General features: G+C 37.9%; 1 protein-coding gene across 5 annotated transcripts in view; it reads right to left on the bottom strand.

Annotated features, from left to right (window-relative positions):
• The window catches only part of THOC1 (THO complex 1), a 54,586-nt gene extending 32,530 nt beyond the window's left edge, over positions 1-22,056 (bottom strand). For 4 of the 5 annotated variants that reach the window (XM_023228543.1, XM_023228541.1, XM_023228542.1 and 1 more), the window contains exons 1-11: positions 21,926-22,056; positions 19,438-19,511; positions 19,284-19,344; positions 18,025-18,091; positions 14,489-14,607; positions 13,989-14,037; positions 13,483-13,578; positions 8,282-8,364; positions 6,586-6,659; positions 1,909-2,017; positions 428-559 (exon numbers count right to left, since the gene is read on the bottom strand). In XM_023228543.1, coding sequence (XP_023084311.1) covers positions 428-559; positions 1,909-2,017; positions 6,586-6,659; positions 8,282-8,364; positions 13,483-13,578; positions 13,989-14,037; positions 14,489-14,607; positions 18,025-18,091; positions 19,284-19,344; positions 19,438-19,511; positions 21,926-21,979 — 918 coding nt within the window. In that variant the 5' untranslated portion in view covers positions 21,980-22,056. Of the gene's footprint in view, positions 1-427; positions 560-1,908; positions 2,018-6,585; positions 6,660-8,281; positions 8,365-13,482; positions 13,579-13,988; positions 14,038-14,488; positions 14,608-15,021; positions 15,064-18,024; positions 18,092-19,283; positions 19,345-19,437; positions 19,512-21,925 lie in introns of all 5 variants that reach the window. The other variant, XM_023228545.2, reaches the window with a different exon arrangement.
• Between the last annotated feature and the right edge of the window lie 711 nt (positions 22,057-22,767).

Here is a 22,767-nt window from a genome sequence, read left to right on the forward strand (position 1 = left end):
AGAAACTTTACATAATCTTGTAGCATTATATTTGAACAAAATTTACTTTTTAAAATGTATAAATAAGATTAACAAGGAACTTTTAAACCCCTTACTTGTACCTAAATAATAATTATGAAATATTATTTTCATATACAAATTAAATCCTGAAGTTTAAAATATATAGACATGAAAGTGATTAAACTGCATTTATTCCAAAATTAGTCTACAAAACAGACTTAATGTAGAACTACTTTCACCTTTGAAATCAAATTAGTCCTACTTGTGAAAGGAAGAAATGGGACTTTCAAAGTAACATTAATCAGCTTTAACCCAAAGTAAAAGTAGGAAACATTTCTATTCAATTTAAGTTAGAAAGGCTGTCAGCTAAACAGAAATAAAACAAGACCATTTCTCATTATGCTTAGTGAGAAAGAAAAACTTATACCTTTTCACTTGTTAAAAATTTTGCAAAATATACATGCTCTCCTCCTGTTTTCAATTCTTCCATCTTTTTTCTTGAGGCCTGAGTATCATCTAATTTGTAACTCTTAAAAACAGCTAAAACTTCTTCAGAATACTGCAAAATAAAAATATTAGTTTTATTCAACATTGTTACCCAAATTTGTTTAGTGCTTTTCTGCATCAAAATGTCTAGAATTTACTCTCAATCATGTATGTATATTGTATATTGTAAGGCACACTAACAATAAAAATTATGGGAGTAAAAACTATGGTGGATATTTCACTTGTTGTAAAAGTAGGAACAACTTCCCTACTCCTAAAGAAATGTGATTTCTTGGCCAGTCGCAGTGGCTCATGCCTGTAATCCCAGCACTTTGGGAGGCTGAGGTGGGTGGGTAACTTGAGATCAGGAGTTTGAGACCAGCCTGGCCAACATGGTGAAACCCTGTATCAACTAAAAATACAAAAATTAGCCGGGCATGGTGGCGGGCACCTGTAGTCGCAGCTACTCGGGAGACTGAGGCTAAAGGATCCCTTGAACCTGGGAGGCTCCATCTCCAAAAAAAAAGAAATATGATTTAAGAAGTTTGTGTAAGGGACAAACAGAGAAGGGAACACTTTTAAGAGTGTATAGGAATTTACCAGTGAAATTATTTAACTACCTGTAGAAACTCTTACGTATTTCTTGTGCTAAAGATTGAGCAAATAAATTCCATCAAATTCTGTCCAGTTACAAGACAATTCCAGATTATTTCTCACTAACCACTTAATCTGAATTTGGATGGTGCTGCCCCCACAAAAATTTGCATATAAAACAAAAACTATTAAAAATAACATAACACACACCACGCTACTTTGAGAACTACCTACTTATCTTATATTTTGATTACAACAAAAAAGGACAACTGATTTTTAAGTAGCCAAGAAAAATATAAAAAATTCTTCTAAAACAGGATTGGCAAACTTCTTCCATAAAGGACCAGAGGGTAAGTATTTCAGGCTTTGTGGCCTTTATAGTCTCAGTTGCAACTACTCAGCTGTGCCATTATATCGCAAAAACAGCCACAGGTAAGTGGATGGTCATGGTAGTATTCCAATAAACCTTTGTTTCAAGCAGTACGTCAGATCTGGCCCAGGGCTATGACTTGAGGACTTCTGTTTCAACAAAACAGCTAAAATAATTTTGTACAAAGATAGAATATATTCTGCAAAATATCATCAATTGATGTTGATAACACTCATTATATTCCAAAAAAGCAAGGCTGTAATGACTTTTAAATATCCGATTCTTATACATTAATAGTGGTTTAAATATTAATTTATAATTTAGCTTGTTATGAAATTGGTATAAAAATGTAAGAGGTAGAATAAAATAGTGAAAAGTATGTTAGACAAGAATAAGTTTTGGCTCTATCACTGGCTATAAAATACTAGGCTTCTGAGAGTCTATCACTGGCAACTCACCTTGAGAAAAGTTTTCCATGAAATCTTCTCATAGCATTGAACAGGGTTCCTGAAGTAATCCTGAAGTGACCAGAACTTTCGATACAGGTTGTAATCAATTGGAATAGAGCTAATAAAATAAATGTTACATTAAATAAATCATTTAAATTCTTTTACAAGTATCTAAATATTCTTAGCTTTGGTCACAAACCATTTTCAGAAGCTAATGAAAGTTATCAGAAAAGTACACATTCACAAATACTTATATAAACTTTTACAAATCATTTTAGGGAACTCACAGACCCTAATAGACTCTCTTTATCTACACTGGTGGAGCCCCTGAATTTTGGTAGGACACATGGTTATTCAGAATTAAAGATTATGTTTCCCAACCAATCTTGCTGCTATGCTAGTATGATCATGTGATTAAATTCTGGCCAATCAGTTGGGAGTAGAAGTCATATGTGCAACTTTTGGGCCATATTTTATCACTGGCCTTTTCCTCTTCCTGCTGGCTAGAATGCAGATGTGAGAGTGAGCCACCCTGCACTACAGGAAAAAGGGCAAACACCAAGAGATGATGGAAGAAGAAGGTAGAAGAAACCTGGGTCTAGGCAATCTCACTGAGCAGCACTCCCTTACCAGCCTTGGACTGCCTGCTTCTAGACTTCGATATGACGGGGAAAAAATCAACTTTTATGTCGTTTAAACCGATGTTAATCTGAATCTATGTTAAAAGTCACTAACTAATAATATTATATCCTAAGAGGCATTAGTATGAGATAAACATATATGGTACATATCAAGTTAGCATCACAAAAATAAGCCCTTTCTCTAGTGACTTTATTACAGCACTACTAATTCAACTTCTAATCATGATATGTCACAAATCTACAGTGTCAATACATATTCTTTGAATTTTTTTTTGTTGTTGTTGTTTTTAAAGGAGTCTCGCTCTGTCGCCCAGGCTGGAATAGAGGGCAGTGGTGTGATCTCGGCTCACTGCAAGCTCTGCCTCCCGGGTTCAAATGATTCTCCTGCCTCAGCCTCCTGAGTAGCTGGGACTACAGGTGCCCGCCACCACGCCCAGCTGATTTTTTGTATTTTTAGTAGAGACAGGGTTTCATCGTGTTAGCCAGGATGGTCTCAAGCTCCTGACTTCGTGATCCGCCCACCTCAGCCTCCCAAAGTGCTGGGATTACAGGCGTGAGCCACTGCGCGGCCTATTCTTTTAATTTTTAAAACAGCTAATATCTGATAAATGGCTAGTATGTGAGGCACATGAAAATCAACAGTGAAGAACACTGACAACTTTTAACTAACCAAAATCTAAATCTAGTTCTTGCCAAAGCTTTCATCAAGAATTAGTAGTATCTGAAAGAATAATGGGCAGGTTTACTTTCACTCTTCGTAAACTTTTCCCTAGTAACAACTCTGAAGGTAGGAAAACAATGATCTGCACATTAACTTCTCTCTATAATTAAAGCAGCTTAACTGATTTACAACAATAAGCTTATACCTCTGGGTTTTCTATGAATTGGGTTTTTAAAAAAAAGCCACAGCCTGGGCGTGGTGGTTCATGCCTGTAATCCCAGCACTTTGGGAGGCTGAGGCAGGCGGATCACAAGGTCAGGAGTTCGAGACCAGTCTGATCAATATGATGAAACCCCACCTCTACTAAAAATACAAAAACTACCCAGGCGTGGTGGTGCGTGCCTGTAATCCCAGCTTCTCAGGAGGCTGAGGCAGAAGAATCACTTGAACCCAGGAGGTAGAGCTTGCAGTGAGCTGAGACTGCGGCACTGCACTCCAGCCTAGGTGACAGAGCAAGACTCCGTCTCAAAAAACAAACCAAAAACAAAACAAAACAAAACAAAACAGAACAAAAAGCCACAAAAAGAACATTACCTAAAACGTTAAAGTAAATAGAGAAAAGAAACAGCACTATATAAATTATTTACATCCATGAAATAACAAGAACCAATATTTGTATAGTTCCATATTTGATAATGTTTTTGAAGTGCACGTGCACACACACACACTAACAAAATGTTACTCAGTTACAACATGTAAGATTGAATATAATAAATATCTCTTGAAATGTAGTACCAGGAAAGTCTGTCTCTTAAAAATGGGGCTAGCTCTAACAGAGAATGAGAACCACGCAACCATTATATGTCCATTTTGTCTCAATGGATAAGAACTTCACATCTAATTTAATGCTTGATACCAATAACAATGTTATTCCAAGTTGCTAATTACCTGTATTCCAAGTTGCTAATTACCTGTAAAGGCTTTTGATCTCTTCCCTTTTATCTTTAATTGGCTTGGTGGGTATCTGAGGTGTCTTACAGAATAAATTTTGAAGTTGTGTTAAATATTACTGTTAGGCAGTTTTTATAGTTGAGGCATTAATATATTTTTAAAAATTTAAAGTCTCCTCTCCTTAGATGCTGTCCCTTGCTCTTTTCCTTCACAGCTGAATAAAATTTTTCAGAGTTGTCTATACTCCATGTCACCCTTCATTACCTTCCCATTCACTCTTCAACCCACTTGCAATTTGCCTTCCACCTTCACCACTCCACAGAAACTTTTGAATTTTCTGTTTATCCACACAAAGCAAATGTAACCATTTATTGTATTTGCAAATAATAACAAATCAGAGACCCAATTACTATGTAAAATAGAGTGTCTTGTAACTATTTTAACCAAAATACCCTGGAAAACTTGATACAGTTTTTAAAATGTTGAGCTATTTTATAGGATGTTACACATTGAAATTTCTTAACAAAATGTTTACTGGTATATTTCAGCCAAATCTGAATGGACTTCATATTGTAGGTATATGGGTAATGTGTTCCGCTTTGTAAATTACAGTGCCTAAGGCCATCTGCTGTTTACAAAGTAATTCCTCATATATTTTCTCCCTCTATTCAACATTAGTGACCGTGACAGAGAGAGACAGCTGAATGTTAAGTCTTATTTAAGTGATTTACAAACATAACCAATAGGGATGAACTGTCTATACAGTCTTAGGCAAAATCTAAGTAGACAAAACTGCATTGGTCAGTGTCTTTGGGGCCGTTTACACTTCAGGTGACTCATTATCTTGTAGCCTACTAACTTGCCCCAGAGCCCTGATGTTGCTCAGGCCAGACCCTAAAGCCTATTCCATCCATGCATAATGAATAAATATGTCTCTTAAAAAAAAATAACAATAACAAATAATAGCTACTAGACGCTGAATAGACAATATTCTAAGTGCTCTACACTTACCACTACATATAAACAATTAGTGCCTTAATAGACTATTTCTGATCATCCTCTTATTTAATCCTCTTACCTGTAGAGTGTAGGTGGCATTACTACATTTTAAAGATGTTGAAACATGACTAGGAAGTATTGGAGTTAAGCTTGGAGCCACACCACTTCTAATGTTTCTTCTGGAGATGTGTTTGAATTTGAAATCTGGGATGCCAGAAATATAGGGCAGATACAGGAATCCCATCTTGATCTTCTAGACAGTAATGGAAATTCTTTCAATTATAACTAATGACTCTCATCACCTCAGACACCTGGAAGAGTGCCAGTGAAGGAAAATTTTCCTTAATACCTTCTCTTTTCTCTTGCTTATTGCTTCTAAGCCAGCGCTAGGAAGAAATTATGGCAGGTCTTCAAATAATGATGTTTCCTTCAATATTGTTTTATTGTAACGTTGATGAGGGGAAAAAAAATGGATTCCTGGCTGGGGCCACGGTCTACGTGAAGTTTGTATATTCTCCCTATGTCTGTGTGGGTTTTCTCTAGGTAGTCAGACTCCCTCCTCCATTCCAAAGAGGTGTACATGAAAATAACTGGCATGTCTAAATGGTTCCAGGATGAGTGAGTGTGGGTGTGTGGGAATACACACCGGGAGCGGACAGCATCCTGTACAGGGTTGGTTCCCGCCCTGAGCTCTGAGCTGCTGTGACAGGCTCTGGTCACCCACAACCTTAAACTGGAATAACTAGGCAAATAATTATCTTGTTTTTATTAATCTTTCTCAAATGCAAGTATAGTTCACATTTATTCAATGTTTAATAACAGAAGCATTTTCATCTTTATCTAGGAGACTGGTGATTGTTTTTGTGATTAGAAATAGGCCATAGGAACCTAACTTTTGTTTATCAGCCTATGGGAAAATTGGTTTCATCATACATCGTTTCACTTAATGTTGCAGTTTCTAGAACCTATCTATGCCACTGAGGATTCCTTCCGGAAAGAAAACACAGGGCTATAGAGGAGGAGATAAGAAACAGTTTTAAGAGCAAGGGGAGAGAAGGAGGAAAGGCTTCTTAACCTGCCTATTTCATTAAAAGTTGGCCCAGTACACACAGGCACTGGGTCCACAAGTTTAATAGAAGGGACTAAGGGGAGGAGCTCCCACGGTTGCCTGTGGTTGGCTTTTCAAATGCTGGGATTATGCATAGGGTAGGCTATATAAACAATGAACTGTCTGTATTTAATACAGAAACCAGCGGATAAAGCCCATTAGTGATTTAGGATTTATTATTTTAAGTAACAGACATGAAAATTACAAATGAAAGAAATTTCTTATAATTTCTTTCCTCCTTGCCTATATCCTCACTCCAGAGAGGATACTCAATAAATTAAGAGATTATCTCTGTAAGTCAAAAAGCTTAAGCTCTGAAAACTCACCACGTTGTTGGAGCTTCCTCATCTCCCATTTCACCTTCTTCTACATCCATTCCTTCTTCTCTATCTTCAGTGTGCTACATTGAAAAAAAATGTATAGCCTGTCATGAAGCAGTCATCAGACAGGAGATAAATACTAGAATAATAGGTCAGCTACATATTCCTAGGCAACCCCCAGTTAGAGAAGTCTAGTCACTAACTATCTAGACCTATAGTTAATCTGTAAGGCAATCAGAATTTTACCTGACGGACAGAAGAACTCAAGAGCAGTATGACAATGACATAACACAATCATGAACACAGTAGAAAGTTTCAAATTTGCATTTCTAAACATAATTAGATTCCCTCTGGGAATAAAGGCCTAAATGTTTTGGAAATGCACAAAGACAGTTCAACAATAAAATGAGCAAACAGCATGAATAGGTAATTGACAGAAGAAAAATAAATTCCAATCAACATATAATAAGTTCCTTAACACCAATAATGATCAAGAAAATGTAATTAAAACTAAGAAGACTTATTTTTCAAATATATACATCAATTAAGCCAATATTTTTAAAAAATTGATAATTCACACTGTTGGGGTGAGGCTGTGGGGAAAAAGGGCAGGCATTCTCCATGTGCCACTGGTGGCTGTATAAATTGGTAAAACCTCTTTGAGAAGTAACCAGGAAATAGCTATTGAAATATGAAATATGCATATATTTTAACCCAGTAATTTTACTTACTGAAATTTATCCTAAAAATACATCTGCATAATTGATGTAGATGATGCAGACTGATGCAATATTATGCACTACCTGGACACTGTAACTTTTTTTTCACTATGAGACATAATCTAAATGCCCACAGGCAGAGAAATGTGATATATCCTCTCTGATATATCCATTTACCAAGGGCCATTTAAAAACTAAGATAAATCTAAATCTTAAAGGAAGAAAGTGAATTTCAGAATAGTATGAATGACCTCATTTTGGAGAAAAACAATATGTTTGTACATATACCCAAAAAGTCCTGGTATGGTGAGACACAGAATGCTATGAGTGGTTACAGAAATAATAAAAATTTATAGAAAAAATACATATTCTGCAAAAAATAACCCAATGTTTAAAACAGAAAGTACATCTATTCTATAATCTACCTTATGATTAACACTATCAAAACAGAAAGTACAGCTACTTTGTTAATGCACTTTAATAGAAAGCTATGCCATAATCTATCATGGTCTACCTTGGATTACAGAATAACTGTACTTTCTATTTTAAACACTGCTTGAATTTTTTACATACAAAACATTATTTCTGTAAGTTGGAAATAAAGTTAAAAGTTTTTAAATTTTTGATGACTTATAGGCTCGTTTACATGATTTTTTCTTTTTTTGAGGCAGGGCCTCCCTGTCACCCAGGCTGGAGTATAGTGGAATGATCAAGGCTCATTGCAGCTTGACCTCCCTGGGCTCAGGTGATTCTCCCACCTCAGCCTCTCAGGTATGCTCTGCTAATTGTACTTTTTTTGTAGGAATGGGGATTTGCCATGTTGCCCAAGCTGGTCTTGAATCCTATGCTCAAGTGATCTGCCCATCTCAGCCTCCCAAAGTGCTGGGATTACAAGTGTGAGCCACTGTGCCTGGCCCCACATAAGTTACCTTAATAACAAACCTGCAAATATGTTATCTGAGAAAGTTTCAAATCAGCCTCACCTTCTGACCCAGGGTGCTTTCCTGCTCATTGGTATTGAAAACAGTGACATTTTCCAGATTAAACTGACTCTGTAAGTTAAGACCTAGTAAAAAAAACAAAGAAGATTCAAAGCAAGTCCAGTGACACCTAAACTTACGTATGAATGTAACTTGTGTCATAATCAAAACTGCAAAATGCTAAATCCATAATTAAAGAGCAGTCAAAATGAACACATTTGATTTTCAAATCCTTTCAAAACTTCATTTCTTAAAAGTACCTTTGGAGTATGGGCATACCTTGTTTTGTTGCTCTTCACAGTTTCTTGTTTTTTAAATAAATTGAATGGCAACCCTGCATCATGCAAGTCTATTGGCACCATTTTTCCAACAGCATATGCTCACTTCCTCTGTCACATTTTGGTAATTCTCACAATATTTCAAACTTTTTCATTATTATCATATCTGTTACGATGATCTGTGATCAGTGATCTCTGAGGTTAGCATTGTCATTGTTTCTCGCCACAGATTTGCTTTTTGCCACAAACTGCACCCATCTAAGACAGTAAATTTTTTTTTTTTCTTTTTTAGACAGCAACTTACTCCTGTCACCCAGGCTGCAGTGCAGTGGCATGATCATGGCTCACTGCAGGCTCAGCTTCCCAAGCTCAGATGATCCTCCCACTTCAGCCTCCAGAGTAGCTGGGACTACAGGCAAGCACCACCATGCTTGGCTAAATTTTTTTGCATTTTTAGTAGAGACGGGTTTTTGCCATGTTGCCCAAGCTGGTAAGATAGCAAATTTAATCAATAAATGCTGTGTGTTCTGACTGCTTCACTGACCACCCATTCCCATGACTCTCTCTCCTTGGGTCTCCTTATTCGCTGAGACAAGACAATATTGAATTTAGGCCAACTAATAACCCTACAAAGGACTCTAAGTGTCAAGTAAAGGGAAGAGTCTCACATCTCTCACTTTAAATAAAAACCTAGAAATGATTAAGCTTAGTAATTAAAGCATGTCAAAAGCCAAGACAGGCTGAAATTTCTCTTGTGCTTAACAGTCAAGTTTGTGAATGCAAAGATAAAGTTCTTGAGGGAAGTTAAAAGTGCTACTCCAGTGAACACATGAATGATAAGAAAGCAAAACAGCCTTACTGCTGATATAGAGAAAGGCTGAGTGGTCTGGATAGACAAGCAAACCAGCCGGAGAAAAGCTTTAACTCTCTTCAATTCTATGAAGGCTGAGAGGTGAGGACACCACAGAAGAAAAGTATGAAGCCAGCAGAGGTTGGTTTAAGAGGTTTAAAGAAAAAAGCCCTCTCTGTAACATAACAGTACAAGGTGAAGCAGCAACTACCAATGGAGAAGCTGCAGTAAGTTATCAGAAGATCTAGCTAAGAACACTGATGAAGGTGTCTACACTTAACAGATTTTTCAATGCAGATGTAACATTCTGATATTGGAAGATGCCGTCTAGGACTTTCATAGCTAGAGAGAAGTCACTGCTTGCCTTCAAATAACAGGCTGACTCTCTTGTTGGGGGCAAATGCAGCTGGTGACTTTAAGTTGAAGCCAATGTTCATTTACCATTCTGAAAATCCTGGGGCTCCTGAGAATTATGCTAAATCTACTCTGCCTTGGGCTCCATCCATAAAAAGACAAACCCTGATGACAGCACATCTGTTTACAGCATGGTTTACTGAACATTTTAAGGCCACTGTTGAGACTTACTGCTCAGAAAAAAAGATTTCCTTTCACAATATTATTGCTTATTCACAATGCACCTGGTCACCCAAGAGCTTTGATGGAGATGCACAAGGAAATTAATGTTGTTTTCATGCCTGCTAATACATTATCCATTTTGCAGCCAATGAATCAAAGGGTTATTTCAACTTTTAAGTCCTGTTATCTAAGAAATACATTTCATGAGGCTATAGCTACCATAGTGATTTTTTTATGAATCTGAGCGAAGTAAATGGAACCCTTCTGGAAAGGACCTACAAATCTAGATGCCATAGAGAACACTTGTGATTCATGAAAGGAGGTAAAAATATTCACATTAACAGGAGTTTGGAAGAGGCTGATTCCAACCCTCATAGATGACTTTGAGGGGTTCAAGACTTCAGTGGAGGAAGTAACTGCAGATGTGGTGGAAACAGCAAGAGAACTAGAATTAGAAGTGGAGCCTGAAGATATGACAGAATTGCTGCAATCTCATGATCAGACTTGAAACAGATAAGGAGTTGCTTCTTATGAATGAGCAAAGAAAGTGGTTTCTCAAGATTAATTCTACTCCTGGTAAAGATGCTGTGAACACTGTTGAATGACAACAAAGGATTTATTTTATTTCTGAGACGGAGTTTCACTACTGTTGCCCAGGCTGGAGTGCAATGGTGCATTCTCGGCTTATTTTTTATTTTTTTTCTGAGACAGAGTTTAGAATATTACATACACTTAGTTGATAAAGCAGCAGCACCGTTTGAGAGGACTGACCCCAACTTTGAAAGTTCTACTGTGGATAAGACGCTACCAAACAGCATCATGAGCTACAGAGAAATCTTTCATGAAAGGAAGAGTAAATTGATGTGGCAAACTTCACTGTGTTATTTTAAGACATTGTCATAGCCACCCCAACCTTTGGCAACCACCACCCTGGATAAGTCAGCAGCCATCAACATCAAGGTAAGAGCCTCCACCAGCAAAGAGATGACAACTTGCAAAAGGCTTTGGTGGTCATTAGCAGTTTTTAACAGTATTTTATTATTTTATTTTATTTATTTTATTATTATTTTTTGAGACGGAGTCTCGCTCTGTCACCCAGGCTGGAGTGCAGTGGCCGGATCTCAGCTCACTGCAAGCTCCGCCTCCCAGGTTTACGCCATTCTCCTGCCTCAGCCTCCCGAGTAGCTGGGACTACAGGCGCCCATCACCACGCCCGGCTAGTTTTTTGTATTTTTTTAGTAGAGACGGGGTTTCACCAGGTTAGCCAGCATGGTCTCGATCTCCTGACCTCGTGATCCGCCCGTCTCAGCCTCCCAAAGTGCTGGGATTACAGGCTTGAGCCACCGCGCCTGGCTTTAGCAGTATTTTAAAAGTACAGTATATACATTTTTTTTAGATGCTCTTGCATACTTAATAGATTACAGCATAGTGTAAACATAACTTTTATATGCACTGGGAAATCAAAACATGTGTTTTGCTTTATTGTAGTATTCACTTTATTGTGGTGGTCTGGAACAAAACCCAAGGTATGTCTGTACACAGAATTCTATATACATTATAATAGAGTTGATCCCTATTATTCTTGACTATTTCAGAACAATTCCACAGAACGCAATGTAGAATAATTTATCATTCTGTTGAAGCACAAATGTAAATCAATGAAAAAGTGATAGTGTATAACAAATAAGTAAATACATTATAGTTAATGAGAGCCAAGTTTCTTACTGTTAGAGAAAGAGGTTAATCAACAGATCTATTGGTGCTGGATTCAACTCAGAGGTATCAGTAGAATCTCATATTTTTTGCTGCTGTTCATGTAAAATATACACTGACAGATACAGAAACAAATACAGATGAGTATGGTTAGTATACACATATGTCTTTCCTAGCTCTGGTCTCTGAGAGTGCCCAGAAGTAGTGATACTCCAGTAGCAATGAGCACATCTTCTCAAAGGTAACGGCCAATGATAACCAGACACACAAAGAGGCAAGATACCATGAGTGAGAAACAGTTAAAACAGACAGGAGAAACAGACCCACCAAGGCTTCTTCAAGGTACTGGCATTATCAGATACAGACAATAAAGTAACAATGCTTACCAAGTTTAGAAAACTAAAAAAACAATTCTTAAGAAATTATTCAGAATCAGGTAGAGAGAGACAAACAGATAAAAAAAAAAAATAAGGAGTAAAAAACAGAGGATACAGTGAGAAGGTATAATGGATGTTTGATTGAAGTTCCAGAAAAAAAGATAAAGAGGCATACACAATACTTGAAGAGATAATGGCTAAATTTTTACAAATTAGATGAAAGAATCCAATCCATACATTCGAGATGTCCACAATCCTAAGCAGGACAAATAAAAAGAAATTTACACATAGATACATCATAGTAAAACCAGAGAAAACCAAAGGGGAAAAAAAATCTTAAGTGCAGAGAAAAAAATCTAGATTATCTTCAAGAAGTGAGACTGACATCTGACTTGGCAATAGAACAATGGGCAACTGAAGACAAAGTAAAGATTATTTCTCATCAGATGAAATCCTGTATCTAGTACCAATCTAGAATCTTATGTCTATTGGGAGGAGGTCAAAATATCAATATTAACAGGAGCAGGAGTTTGTAAGAAAGAAGGGGAAAAAAAATAAAGGAGAAGTAACGATTTTTAGGTAAAACACAGACCTGCACTGAAGAAAAGTCTAAAAGGGAAAATGATCATAGACGGAAAGCCAGAAATACAAGAAGTGGTAAATCTATATTAACCTTGACCACATAAGTATGAAGGAACACAACACAGACATAGGATGACAAAGCACATTAACCACTGCTAACATATATTACAGGTCTTTCTACATGCAGGCACTACTGAAAGCTCTTCACGTGTTTTAATTCATTTAATCCTAACAACATATAAAATAGGTGGTATATTAGCCCAATATTAAGAAAAACAGAACTGAAGCAATGAGATATTCAAACTTCGCATATCTGAACCGACTGGGGAGGGGGAAGGCTCTGGAGAATAAGCAATGTTCCATTTCACGAGCTAGATAGTGGTTATACAGTATTTGTTTCATTATTATTTGCTTTATGTACTTTTCTATATAAGCATTATATTTCACAATAAAAATCTGTTAAAAAAGAGAAATGAAAGGAGGTCTATATAGCTAAATAGTCATGACTGAGAGAAAATGGAAACACAAAAATAGGCATACATTATGAAATACAGATGTGACGGTTTATATCTACATGTTTCAGTGTGATTCAACTGTACATTAATAAGCTTTGAACTTAAAAGAATCCATGACTTTGTTTCAAGATTACCTGTATTATATACTAGGACTGCTATAACTATTTATAAGTAAAAGAAAATAAAGTGACAATTTCTATGATGTCTTTCAACTTTTTAGAACCATCTTTCTCGGTATCATGACAGATTTTAATCTATTAAAAACTGGAAAAGATTTTCCTGCAGAAAACTCATTTAATGCATAAAAGCTTACCTGATTTCTCAGACAGTGGGAAAAGCCTGGCCAAAAAGAGCTGAATCCGTCCACAGAAGACTGTATTCTGGGATTTAGACAATCTTCTTAGGAGATCTAAAGATATATGAAAATGAACGTTACACAGAAAAGATAATTCTATGTTTATTACAACCATACCTAAAAGTTTCTAAACCAGTCTGTCAAGAGTATTTTCCTAAAGCAGTAGTTCTTAACATGGGGGCAGAAACCACTGCCACAAAAAAGTACTAGAAATTAGGAACAAAACAAGTTCAACATGACATGAAAAAGACAAACTTTACTATGTGTTTCTGACTTTCATTAAGTTTACGCCCAGAACAGAAACAGCTTAAAGTGAATCAGTTCTAATAAATCAGATTGTTAGTTAAAAATACAGATACCTAATCTATTTTTAAAATGTTATCACTAGTATTTAATTCAACCACGTGTTTTTCTGGGCATATTTACATTTTAAAAAGCAATCATTTAATCACTCAATTACTTACCATTGCACATACGTAGTAAGTAATTTTTCCCAGCAGAATAGAATGTATTCTGAAATTAGATGGAAATTATCACTCTTCTTCTGAACTTGTTACACATTCTTCAATAATAAGTTGCAGGAAGTCAAATATTAAAGAACACTAACATGCACTGAGAATCTACTATGCCACTTTCACTTTTCTTAAGCAAATAACATTTTCAATGAAATGAAAATATTTTCAGATATAAGATAAGAAAACATGATACTGTTTTTAACATGTGAAAGTGTGAATTTTCAAGTTAGTTTTTATTACTCAAATTAAATCAAATTTTGTATTTCAAGTTTTTCTCCACACATGGTTTTTACTTGGCTCTCCCAAGAGAACAGTATATAATTTTTTCATAGGCACAAACTTGTTGGCGATCAGCAAAACTACAAATAATTTCTTTTTTTAAATCTACCCTCAGAACTCTGAATCTACAGAAATACAAAGTTAGCAGGAAAAGAAACTAAGGCACTTACTGATTTCCAAGTAGCAACATTTTTTTCCACAAAAGTGAATATTGTGTCACACTGATCCAAAGGAAGACAATCCAAAACATCTCCCAACAATACAAAAGGTGTAGATGCGGTACAAATACCTTCAAGTGGAGCACAAGCCAATTTAAAAGTTTAAAAAAACTGTAGAGTAAAACAGCCTATGAAAAATAATACTGAAGAATATCTTATAAGGTACACTTTGTTACTCATAACAAGGTTTTAAAAGGACAAGAAGTGGAAGCAACCTACAACTCCCCAAACAGGACATATTTAAGTAATTTTTGATATGTGCACTCAGTAATGATGTCAATAATTCTTGACAAGATCTAGAGCATTTACTATATGTCAGGCACACTAAGTACTTTACATATACTAACACATTTAATCCTTATAACCCTGTGAAGTAGAGCATATCATTATTTGCATTTTATAGAATGGGAAAACTGAGACACAGAGAGGTTAAATAACTTGCCCAAGATCACAGAGCCAGTAAGTGGTAGAGCTGGGATACGAACCCAGGCAGTCTGGCTCCACAGTCTGTTTTCTTCACCACTAAGCTATTCAAAAGAATATAATGCAGCCAATTAAAAACGATGGTTATAACGACTATAATAACTTGGAAAAATGCTTATGATATAATGCTAAGTGTAAAAGGCAGGATTCAAAATTGTATGTACATATGATTATGACAATAAAAAAATTCTTAAGAAGACTATAGAAACTAAAACCATTATACCAGATGAATGGTTTTTAAAAGTAGAGGAATTATGAGTACTGGTTTCCCTTTTTCTCATTTCCAAATGTGTTGTAGTGTTGCTAAATTGTCTTTGTGATTTGAAAAGATTCTCTCTTCAAAAAATAACAAGGTTTGACATTAACCATGATTTAACATTTAAAATAACAGTATTGTTTCAGGGGAAAGAATGGAAAAGTAGAAAGTTACTGTTTAAAGAACAAAAAAATTAAGATTTTCTTAAGAAGAGGTCTACTTAGTCTATTCAGACTACCTAGAAATACTTTTATATCCCTACTCATCCTTCCTTCTATTTTAAGGCAATGGGTACTTACTAACACTCATAAGTGTTAAAGAAAAGTAGTCACCTAGGCATGGTATATGGGGAAAAATATCTAGGGTGATCTAAGTCCAAAACAGTGCATTAATACACTATGTCCAGAAAAAGGAAGAAATCTTTCCAGTTGCACTCTGCACTAGTAAGATCATATCTAGAATGTGATGTGAGGGATATTGCCGAAAAGCAGTGGTGGAATAAAACAGCAGATTTCAACTCAATACAAGGGAACACACCAATAACCACACTTGTCTAACAGGACTCAAACAGTGAACTCCACTAATGAGCATGATTCAGCAGAGGCTGAATGACCACCCATCAGGGATGTTACAGCAGGAAAGCGGTCTAGGCCAGAGATGAGACAGGACTAGGTGACCTCGAAAGTCCCGAACAATACTTAGATTCAATGTTATTATATACTCTGCACATCCAAGAGATTTGAGAAGCATACTCTCTGCCCTTAGCTGCAGTATAGCCTGGAATAAGTTAACTCACATTTAATAATTAGAGAACTTTTTCTAGATTCTACTACCAAAATTCTGAGTCAGTAGAACTAAGCAAGGTTTCGGAATCTCATCTAAAAATAGATTCACTGGTGGTTCTGATGAGCCAGCAAGTCTGGGAACCATTGGGTTACAGTGTGATTCCCCCAAGAGCTTTCACAACTTGTGTCCCAGCTTCCACACAAATCTCTCTCCTTACCTTACCTGGGCCACAGACATCCCTCCCTAGTTCCCACTCCGCAGCTCCCAAACACCATGACATGTTCATCCTTCCATGGTTTTGTTTACAATGTTGTTTTCTGTGTAAATACTCTTCCTCCTCTTTACCACACGGTAAATTTCAACTCCATCTTTCTAAGCATAGAGTGAATATCTGCTCATCTAACTAACTCTGATATCTTGAAGCAGGCTACTTCATCTATGCTTTTGAAGCACACTCTACATAAATATACTGTAGCATTCGGCACATCCTAACCAGTCACCTTTGAATGTAGACTATGAGCTTTTTAAGGTTAGGCATTTTCGTACGCTTTAACCAGCAGTGTCTCACACCGAATAGAAGCTCAATAAATATCAGCCAAATTGAATTTAACAAAATATATTTATGGATAATTTAAAAACATGTCACATAAGCAAACAATTATAATCTGTCTCAAAAAGAAAACTTCTCCCTAAAATAAAAATGCATTTATGCCTTTACAGTTTAAGCTCTTAAGTCCTTATCCTTCTCAAAAATTCCAAGTATAGACTAGACTTTGTACAACTTCTTCATTAAAAACATCACCAGTTGTACAAGAGTAATGTATAAAGTTAATCAATGAACTAAGGACACATTGAAAATTGACGGAAACCAGACAAGGAACATTACATTGTGGAACTTACCTAACTATGCCTAATGAATGAATGAATGATTAGGCAGCTTGTATAAAAGTTTAACAACGTGAATTTATGAACTTAAGTTCACAAAATAGTTTGCCCCTATACTGGGAGGTGTGTGCCAGTTTTTATAGAAGCATCAAAATAATACATAATGTGAATAATGCTTTATAGATTAAAAAGGAGTTTTCACATACATTATTTGAATTAATCAAATGCGTATTTTAACCAAATGGTTAAAGAAGAATGCTGATAAATTAATTTTTTATTTCTTCTTTCTGCAAGTATTTAATGAGCTCCCATTATGTGTTAGGCACTGTGTACTATGTGCATTGTTTACCCAGTCTTCTAAAGCTATCGCATACAGCCATTTTAACAGGCCCCTGTCCAGTTTTCCTGCCAGCAGTCACTTCAAATGGAATCATTCATCTGCAGCTGCTCTTTAGTACGGCACCCAATGCCCTTTATAAATGGACCTAACCAGCTTCTTTCCTCATCATTCTCATTGTCCTCTCCTCCTCCTGCTCTACACAATTCTCTAGCTACTCCCTTCTTAATATGTTTAACAAATTCTTCGTACCTCACATTCTAGTTCTCATGTTCTTTTCTAAAATCTCTCCTGATTCCTTTAGACTGAAGTTTAGAGAGACATGTTGGCTCTATTCCCTCTAACTACACTTCATTCCCACTTCGACCACAGTACTTACACCAAAGTAAGGCATGCATACATCTGTTTCTTCCATTAGCTCCACATAAGCAGGGGAATGTTTTATTCACCATTGAATCTCCAGGTCCTAGCTCAGTACCAGGCACATAGTAGATGCTCAATAAAAATTTACTGAATGAACAAAACAACTGGAGAACAAAGTGCCAAAATGTGCACTGCATAATAGAGATGAGAAATAAGAGTGAACTAATTCAATTGGGACTTCTTGGCAAAGCTGGGAGTCAGGTAGAACTTGAAGAATAAACAAAATCAGATGTGGAGAAGCATGGGGAGAAGACGTTTTAAATAAAGCATGTCACGTCCAAGACTACTTTAAACAAAACAAAACAGAACCATACTTACCTTCAGTTACTCCCCCAATAGCAAGAGAAATAATAGCTAAAACGTTTTCACATGATGAATGATTTATCTACCAACAGAGGAGAAACAATTTAATTTAGGGGCAAGAGTTCAGACTAAACTTGGTAATAGTAAACACATGTGCTCTGATATTATATTGACTATCACAAATACGGAATACAAAATTTCTTATAGAAAATATTTTCTAATATGAAGTTATAAAAATTTAACAGTAACATATAGAATCAGTAGTTGTAGAAGTATATCAAGTAACAGGTAGGTGACTCACTCAAAATCCAATGGTCTCAGGAAAATGGTTCTATTAGTAAGATGAAGGCTATAAGCTAATCAAGGACAGAAGTGCTGAAGCCATAACTCAGACAGTGGCACAGGGCAAAGGCAGGGCTAGGGGAATTAACTACTAATACACCCATGTGTCTGAGGGGTGGTTTTAATAGAAGAAAGGGAGTGCTTAGGTTCTATAAAATTATAATAACCAGCATTTACTGAGCGTTCATTAAGTGCTGTTTCATATACAACAACACTGAAAGAACGGTATTTCCCCACTTTCAAAAGAAACTGAAGCACAGAAAAGGAAAACAACTTGCCCAATGCCTTCCAATGGAAGAAAAGGAAAGAATCATTTTTGAATCAGAATTGTCTGAGAGAAAGGGATATTGTATTGTGGCCAATAGAAGGGAATATAGCTTCTGGGGACTCAACCTTTGCTTGATCAAGAATAAACTGTTGAAACTTTTCCTTTCATTCAGGTGCCCCATTATTGGTAAATAAATTCAGATTTTTCATGGTTAGACTTCTCTAGTGAAGTTGGAGAGCCCTTAGTTATTTATGTAAGTTTACTGATGAGGAGGATGCCAGAGGAAAATGAGGGAATGGAATCCCAGCTCCTAAGCTAAATATTCTTGGACTAGACCTTTCATGCCACTACAGTATATGTCACTGTTTACATGGGAAAGTGAGAGAGCCCACCTTCACCTCTAGTTCTTCCTAAGACCTCATGTCAATTTTTCTTATCTCACTTGGACAGGGCTCTTGTCATTTATTAAACCAAACCCTGAAAATGTACCTGTGCTATCAAAATCCTTACAGAACTTGCATACTGTCAAGTCAACTTTTACAAAGCAGAAAGCTTACTCTAAAAAAAGATGTTTAAATATCCATTCTAAGAAAAAAAGTAATTTTTAAATAACATCGTTTATTAATTTGTCAGCAAAATTTTAACAATGGCAAAACATACTTACAATTTCTTCTTCTAGAACACCTCTGAAAGCTTGGTCAAGGGTACATTTTTTTTCATTTTCACTATTAAAAACAAAAGACATCCTCAGTTTTCAAACAGCTCAGGGTATGTATAAAGATTCAGGCAAGCATTTTTCATAGATATCAATGCCTTACCTGCCAGGTACCTGGCTGAAAGTACTTAACAATGGCTTGATGTTTTTGTTGTTCAAGGCCTCTCTGGTAGACTTCTGAAAAAAATTAAAATGGCAAATACTTGTAAAGATTCTGCTTATTATTTGCTGAAACATATAGCATTCATTGATAGTGTATCTTTCTAACTAAAAAATGCTTACACCTGGGAAAAATTACCTATCAGTCATTCTCTCAGTAATCCTTATTCCAATGCTACTTAATGATATGGATACTCAACACTTTAAATTTGGCAAGAGCTTCCTTGCTGGACTTTTTCATTCTAGGTTTTCCCTCCTACTATCTCTTTAAATATCACATTCATGACAGTATTGTGCTTTTAAAAAAAAAATCTCTAAATGGCTCCTTATTTGCACATTTTAGTTTTGAAGCTTCATAGCTTCCTCAAGGTCCCTGATGTTATCCCACTCAATTTACCCAACCTTAATTCCCAATACTCCCTAACATATACTTTGCACTAAAGTCTAGTCATTTTTCTTCATTTTCTATCAAACTCATTCTAGTGTATTCACACATTCATGTTGCTCTTCCTACCTGCTCATCCAAATTCTACCCATTCTTCCACACCCAGGTCAGGTCTTGCCTCCTCTAGGTATCTTGTTCAGTCCCCGATATGCAGCACTCAATAAAACCATGCTGACAATCTGCAGATTGTCTTAAAGCAATCATAACTTTAAGACAAAAATACTGCAAAAGGCATTCATTCTATGAACACTCACATACACTTAGAAAGGCATCTTATTACCTCACAGGAATTACATTTATCCAAAATGTGTCCATTCCTTGCTCTGCCACTAACAGGCTGAGTAATTTGGGGCCTGTCCCTTTATCTCTTTGTGCTTCATTCTCATCATCAGTTAAATAAGAGGGTTGTTGCAGATTTTTACTACCAGCAGCTGTAGTAGCATCATCTAGGAATCTGGTAGAAATGCAGAATCTCAGGTCCCCTTCCAGACTTACTGAGCCAGGATCTGCATTTCACAAGAAGCTTGAGAAACACTGAACTAGATGATCTCCAATTTAATGGTCCTTTTCAGGGCTAGTACGAATTTTTTTGTTTGTTTTTTTGAGATGGAGTCTCCCTCGGTTGCCCAGGTATTGTTCACTGGCATGATTTTGGCTCACTGCAACCTCCCCTGTCTGGGTTCAAGCGATTCTCCTGCCTCAGCCTCCCAAGTAGCTGGGATTACAGGCGCCCACCACCACGCCTGGCTAATTTTTGTATTTTTAGTAGAGACAGGGTTTCGCCATGTTGGCCAGGCTGGCCTTGAACTCCTGACCTCAAGTGATCTGCCCGCCTCTGCCTCCCAAAGTACTGGATTTACAGGCGTGAGCCACCGCGCCCGGCAGCTAATATGGTCTTGGATAGTCCTAACAGTTACTCTTAGTAGGCTTTCAAAGAACCAGAGATTGCAGCAAAATGCACACAAGGAAAACGATTATGATGACATACACAAAATATAACCCATTAAAAAAAGTGTGTGTGTATATACATATATATATACACACACATAAACAAGAAAAATACTTACTACAAAGGATGAATTTTTCTTTCACAGAATTTTCATCCTGGCATCCCTATAACTACCTAACCACAGCTGAATACCTGAGTAGTTGAATGCCTTGAAATGTTGGTGCAAACGCTAGAGACTAATAGAGTCAGGCAACTTAAAAGTGTTCTTCATACTTACGTTGCCGTGACGAGCAACATAAAAACAATAGAGTGTCTAAAGTCAGAAAAACGAGTGAAGTCACAAGTTTTTTGGGGATGTCAGCTTCTATCTCATGTACCAGGAATAACCAACTTAGCCTACTTCACAGTGTTACTCTAATAGTTAAACGAGAAAGTGCTCTGTCAAGGGTTTACCAAATGCTCAAAACCACCCTTCCACATTGAGCAAGAATAAAATAGCATCTGGTTACCCTTCCCAAGGTGATCTATCTGCGTTTTCCCGCTTAGGACCTCCTCATCCATCTCTTAGGAGGAGACACGGTGGGTTAAGGGGTGGTGAAGAGACGGCGGGAACAAGCACTTGGCAGCTGGGAAGGCTGGGGCGGGAGCCAGGTCTTTGGACTGAAACCACTCCCACCCTCCCCCTTTAGCAGCTCCCCTTCCCCTTCTCGAGACACCTGCCCCACTAAACGAGCTGAGGAGATAGACCCGACCAGAAGTAGTCTGCATGTGGGCACTCCAAGCGCGGAGCCGACGCGCCCAGCACGCGGAGTCCGGGGACCCGCTGGCGGGTGGGCGGAGGCTGACAGCCCAGCCCGCAAAGAAGAGGCGGGTAGAGCTTCCTTCCCTACCCCTCGGCCCCCGACGGGGCCCGGAGCGGACGCTGAGGCGGACACACCTCTGTCTCGCTTTACCCCAGGGCAAAATTCGAGTAATTTCAGGGAGAAGAGGGAAAGCATAGCGCCGGGTCAGGCCTGCACCCTCCCGCCTACAGCTCACCGTAAACCGCGTCCGCGCTTCGGGCAAACTGAAGAGCGGCGGCGTCGGAGACATCTTCTCGGCTGCGCGTGTCCGCCACTGCGCTGCGGCGCTTGCCGATGACGTCAAGCCGGGAGCAACGAGACGGCCGTCTCTCTCTGAGCCCGGCTAGAGCGGCCTGTGACCACCGGGCGGGCTAGCTTGTAGTGGGGAATTTCCCTGGCGACTGAGTTCGGGTGGGCGTTGGGCGCCTGAGTCAGCCAAACAGCCTATTCAGGGTTCTTGGGTAGCCCTTGGGGTGAGGGGACTTGGGCGGCCTAGGTCTGTGAGCTCTGCGCTCCCGGGCGTGGAAGAGACTGGCCGCGCACCTGCGTTTCTGTGGTTTTCCTGGTTTGGGGGAAGCGGGTAAATGGCGGCTGGTTGCGGCTAACTGGGCCGCGCGAAAAGGTAACCCAGGGCAGGTGGATTATCTGGGGAAACGGCTGGAGCAGTGGTCCTGGGCCGCCGGTCTGCGGTCATCCCGGAAGATTAAGATTCGGAGTGGTGATAGGTTCCGATGTATGAGCCCTGTGGCTCAAGGGCACTGCTCTCTCTTCTCCAAAATAGAAATAATACCTATCTCACAGAGCTGTTGAAAAGCTCGACTGAAATAATGACCGCAAGTGTGAATTGTAAAGAAATGTAAGTAGTATTTATTATTAAAAGGTCTCTACTGAAAGAGACCTAGGAGTAATGCAGTTCCCGGCGCTGATTGGAAAACCGGTGGCGCTGCGTCCTGGGCCGAGGCTTCCCTAGCAAAAACCATGTCTCCCTCGCCATTTCGTCCCTTGCCTCCCTTCCCAGGAGAGACGTGGCCAATAAAA

This window comes from Piliocolobus tephrosceles, chromosome 18 (genome assembly GCF_002776525.5).
Source record: "Piliocolobus tephrosceles isolate RC106 chromosome 18, ASM277652v3, whole genome shotgun sequence".
Taxonomy (NCBI): domain Eukaryota; kingdom Metazoa; phylum Chordata; class Mammalia; order Primates; family Cercopithecidae; genus Piliocolobus; species Piliocolobus tephrosceles.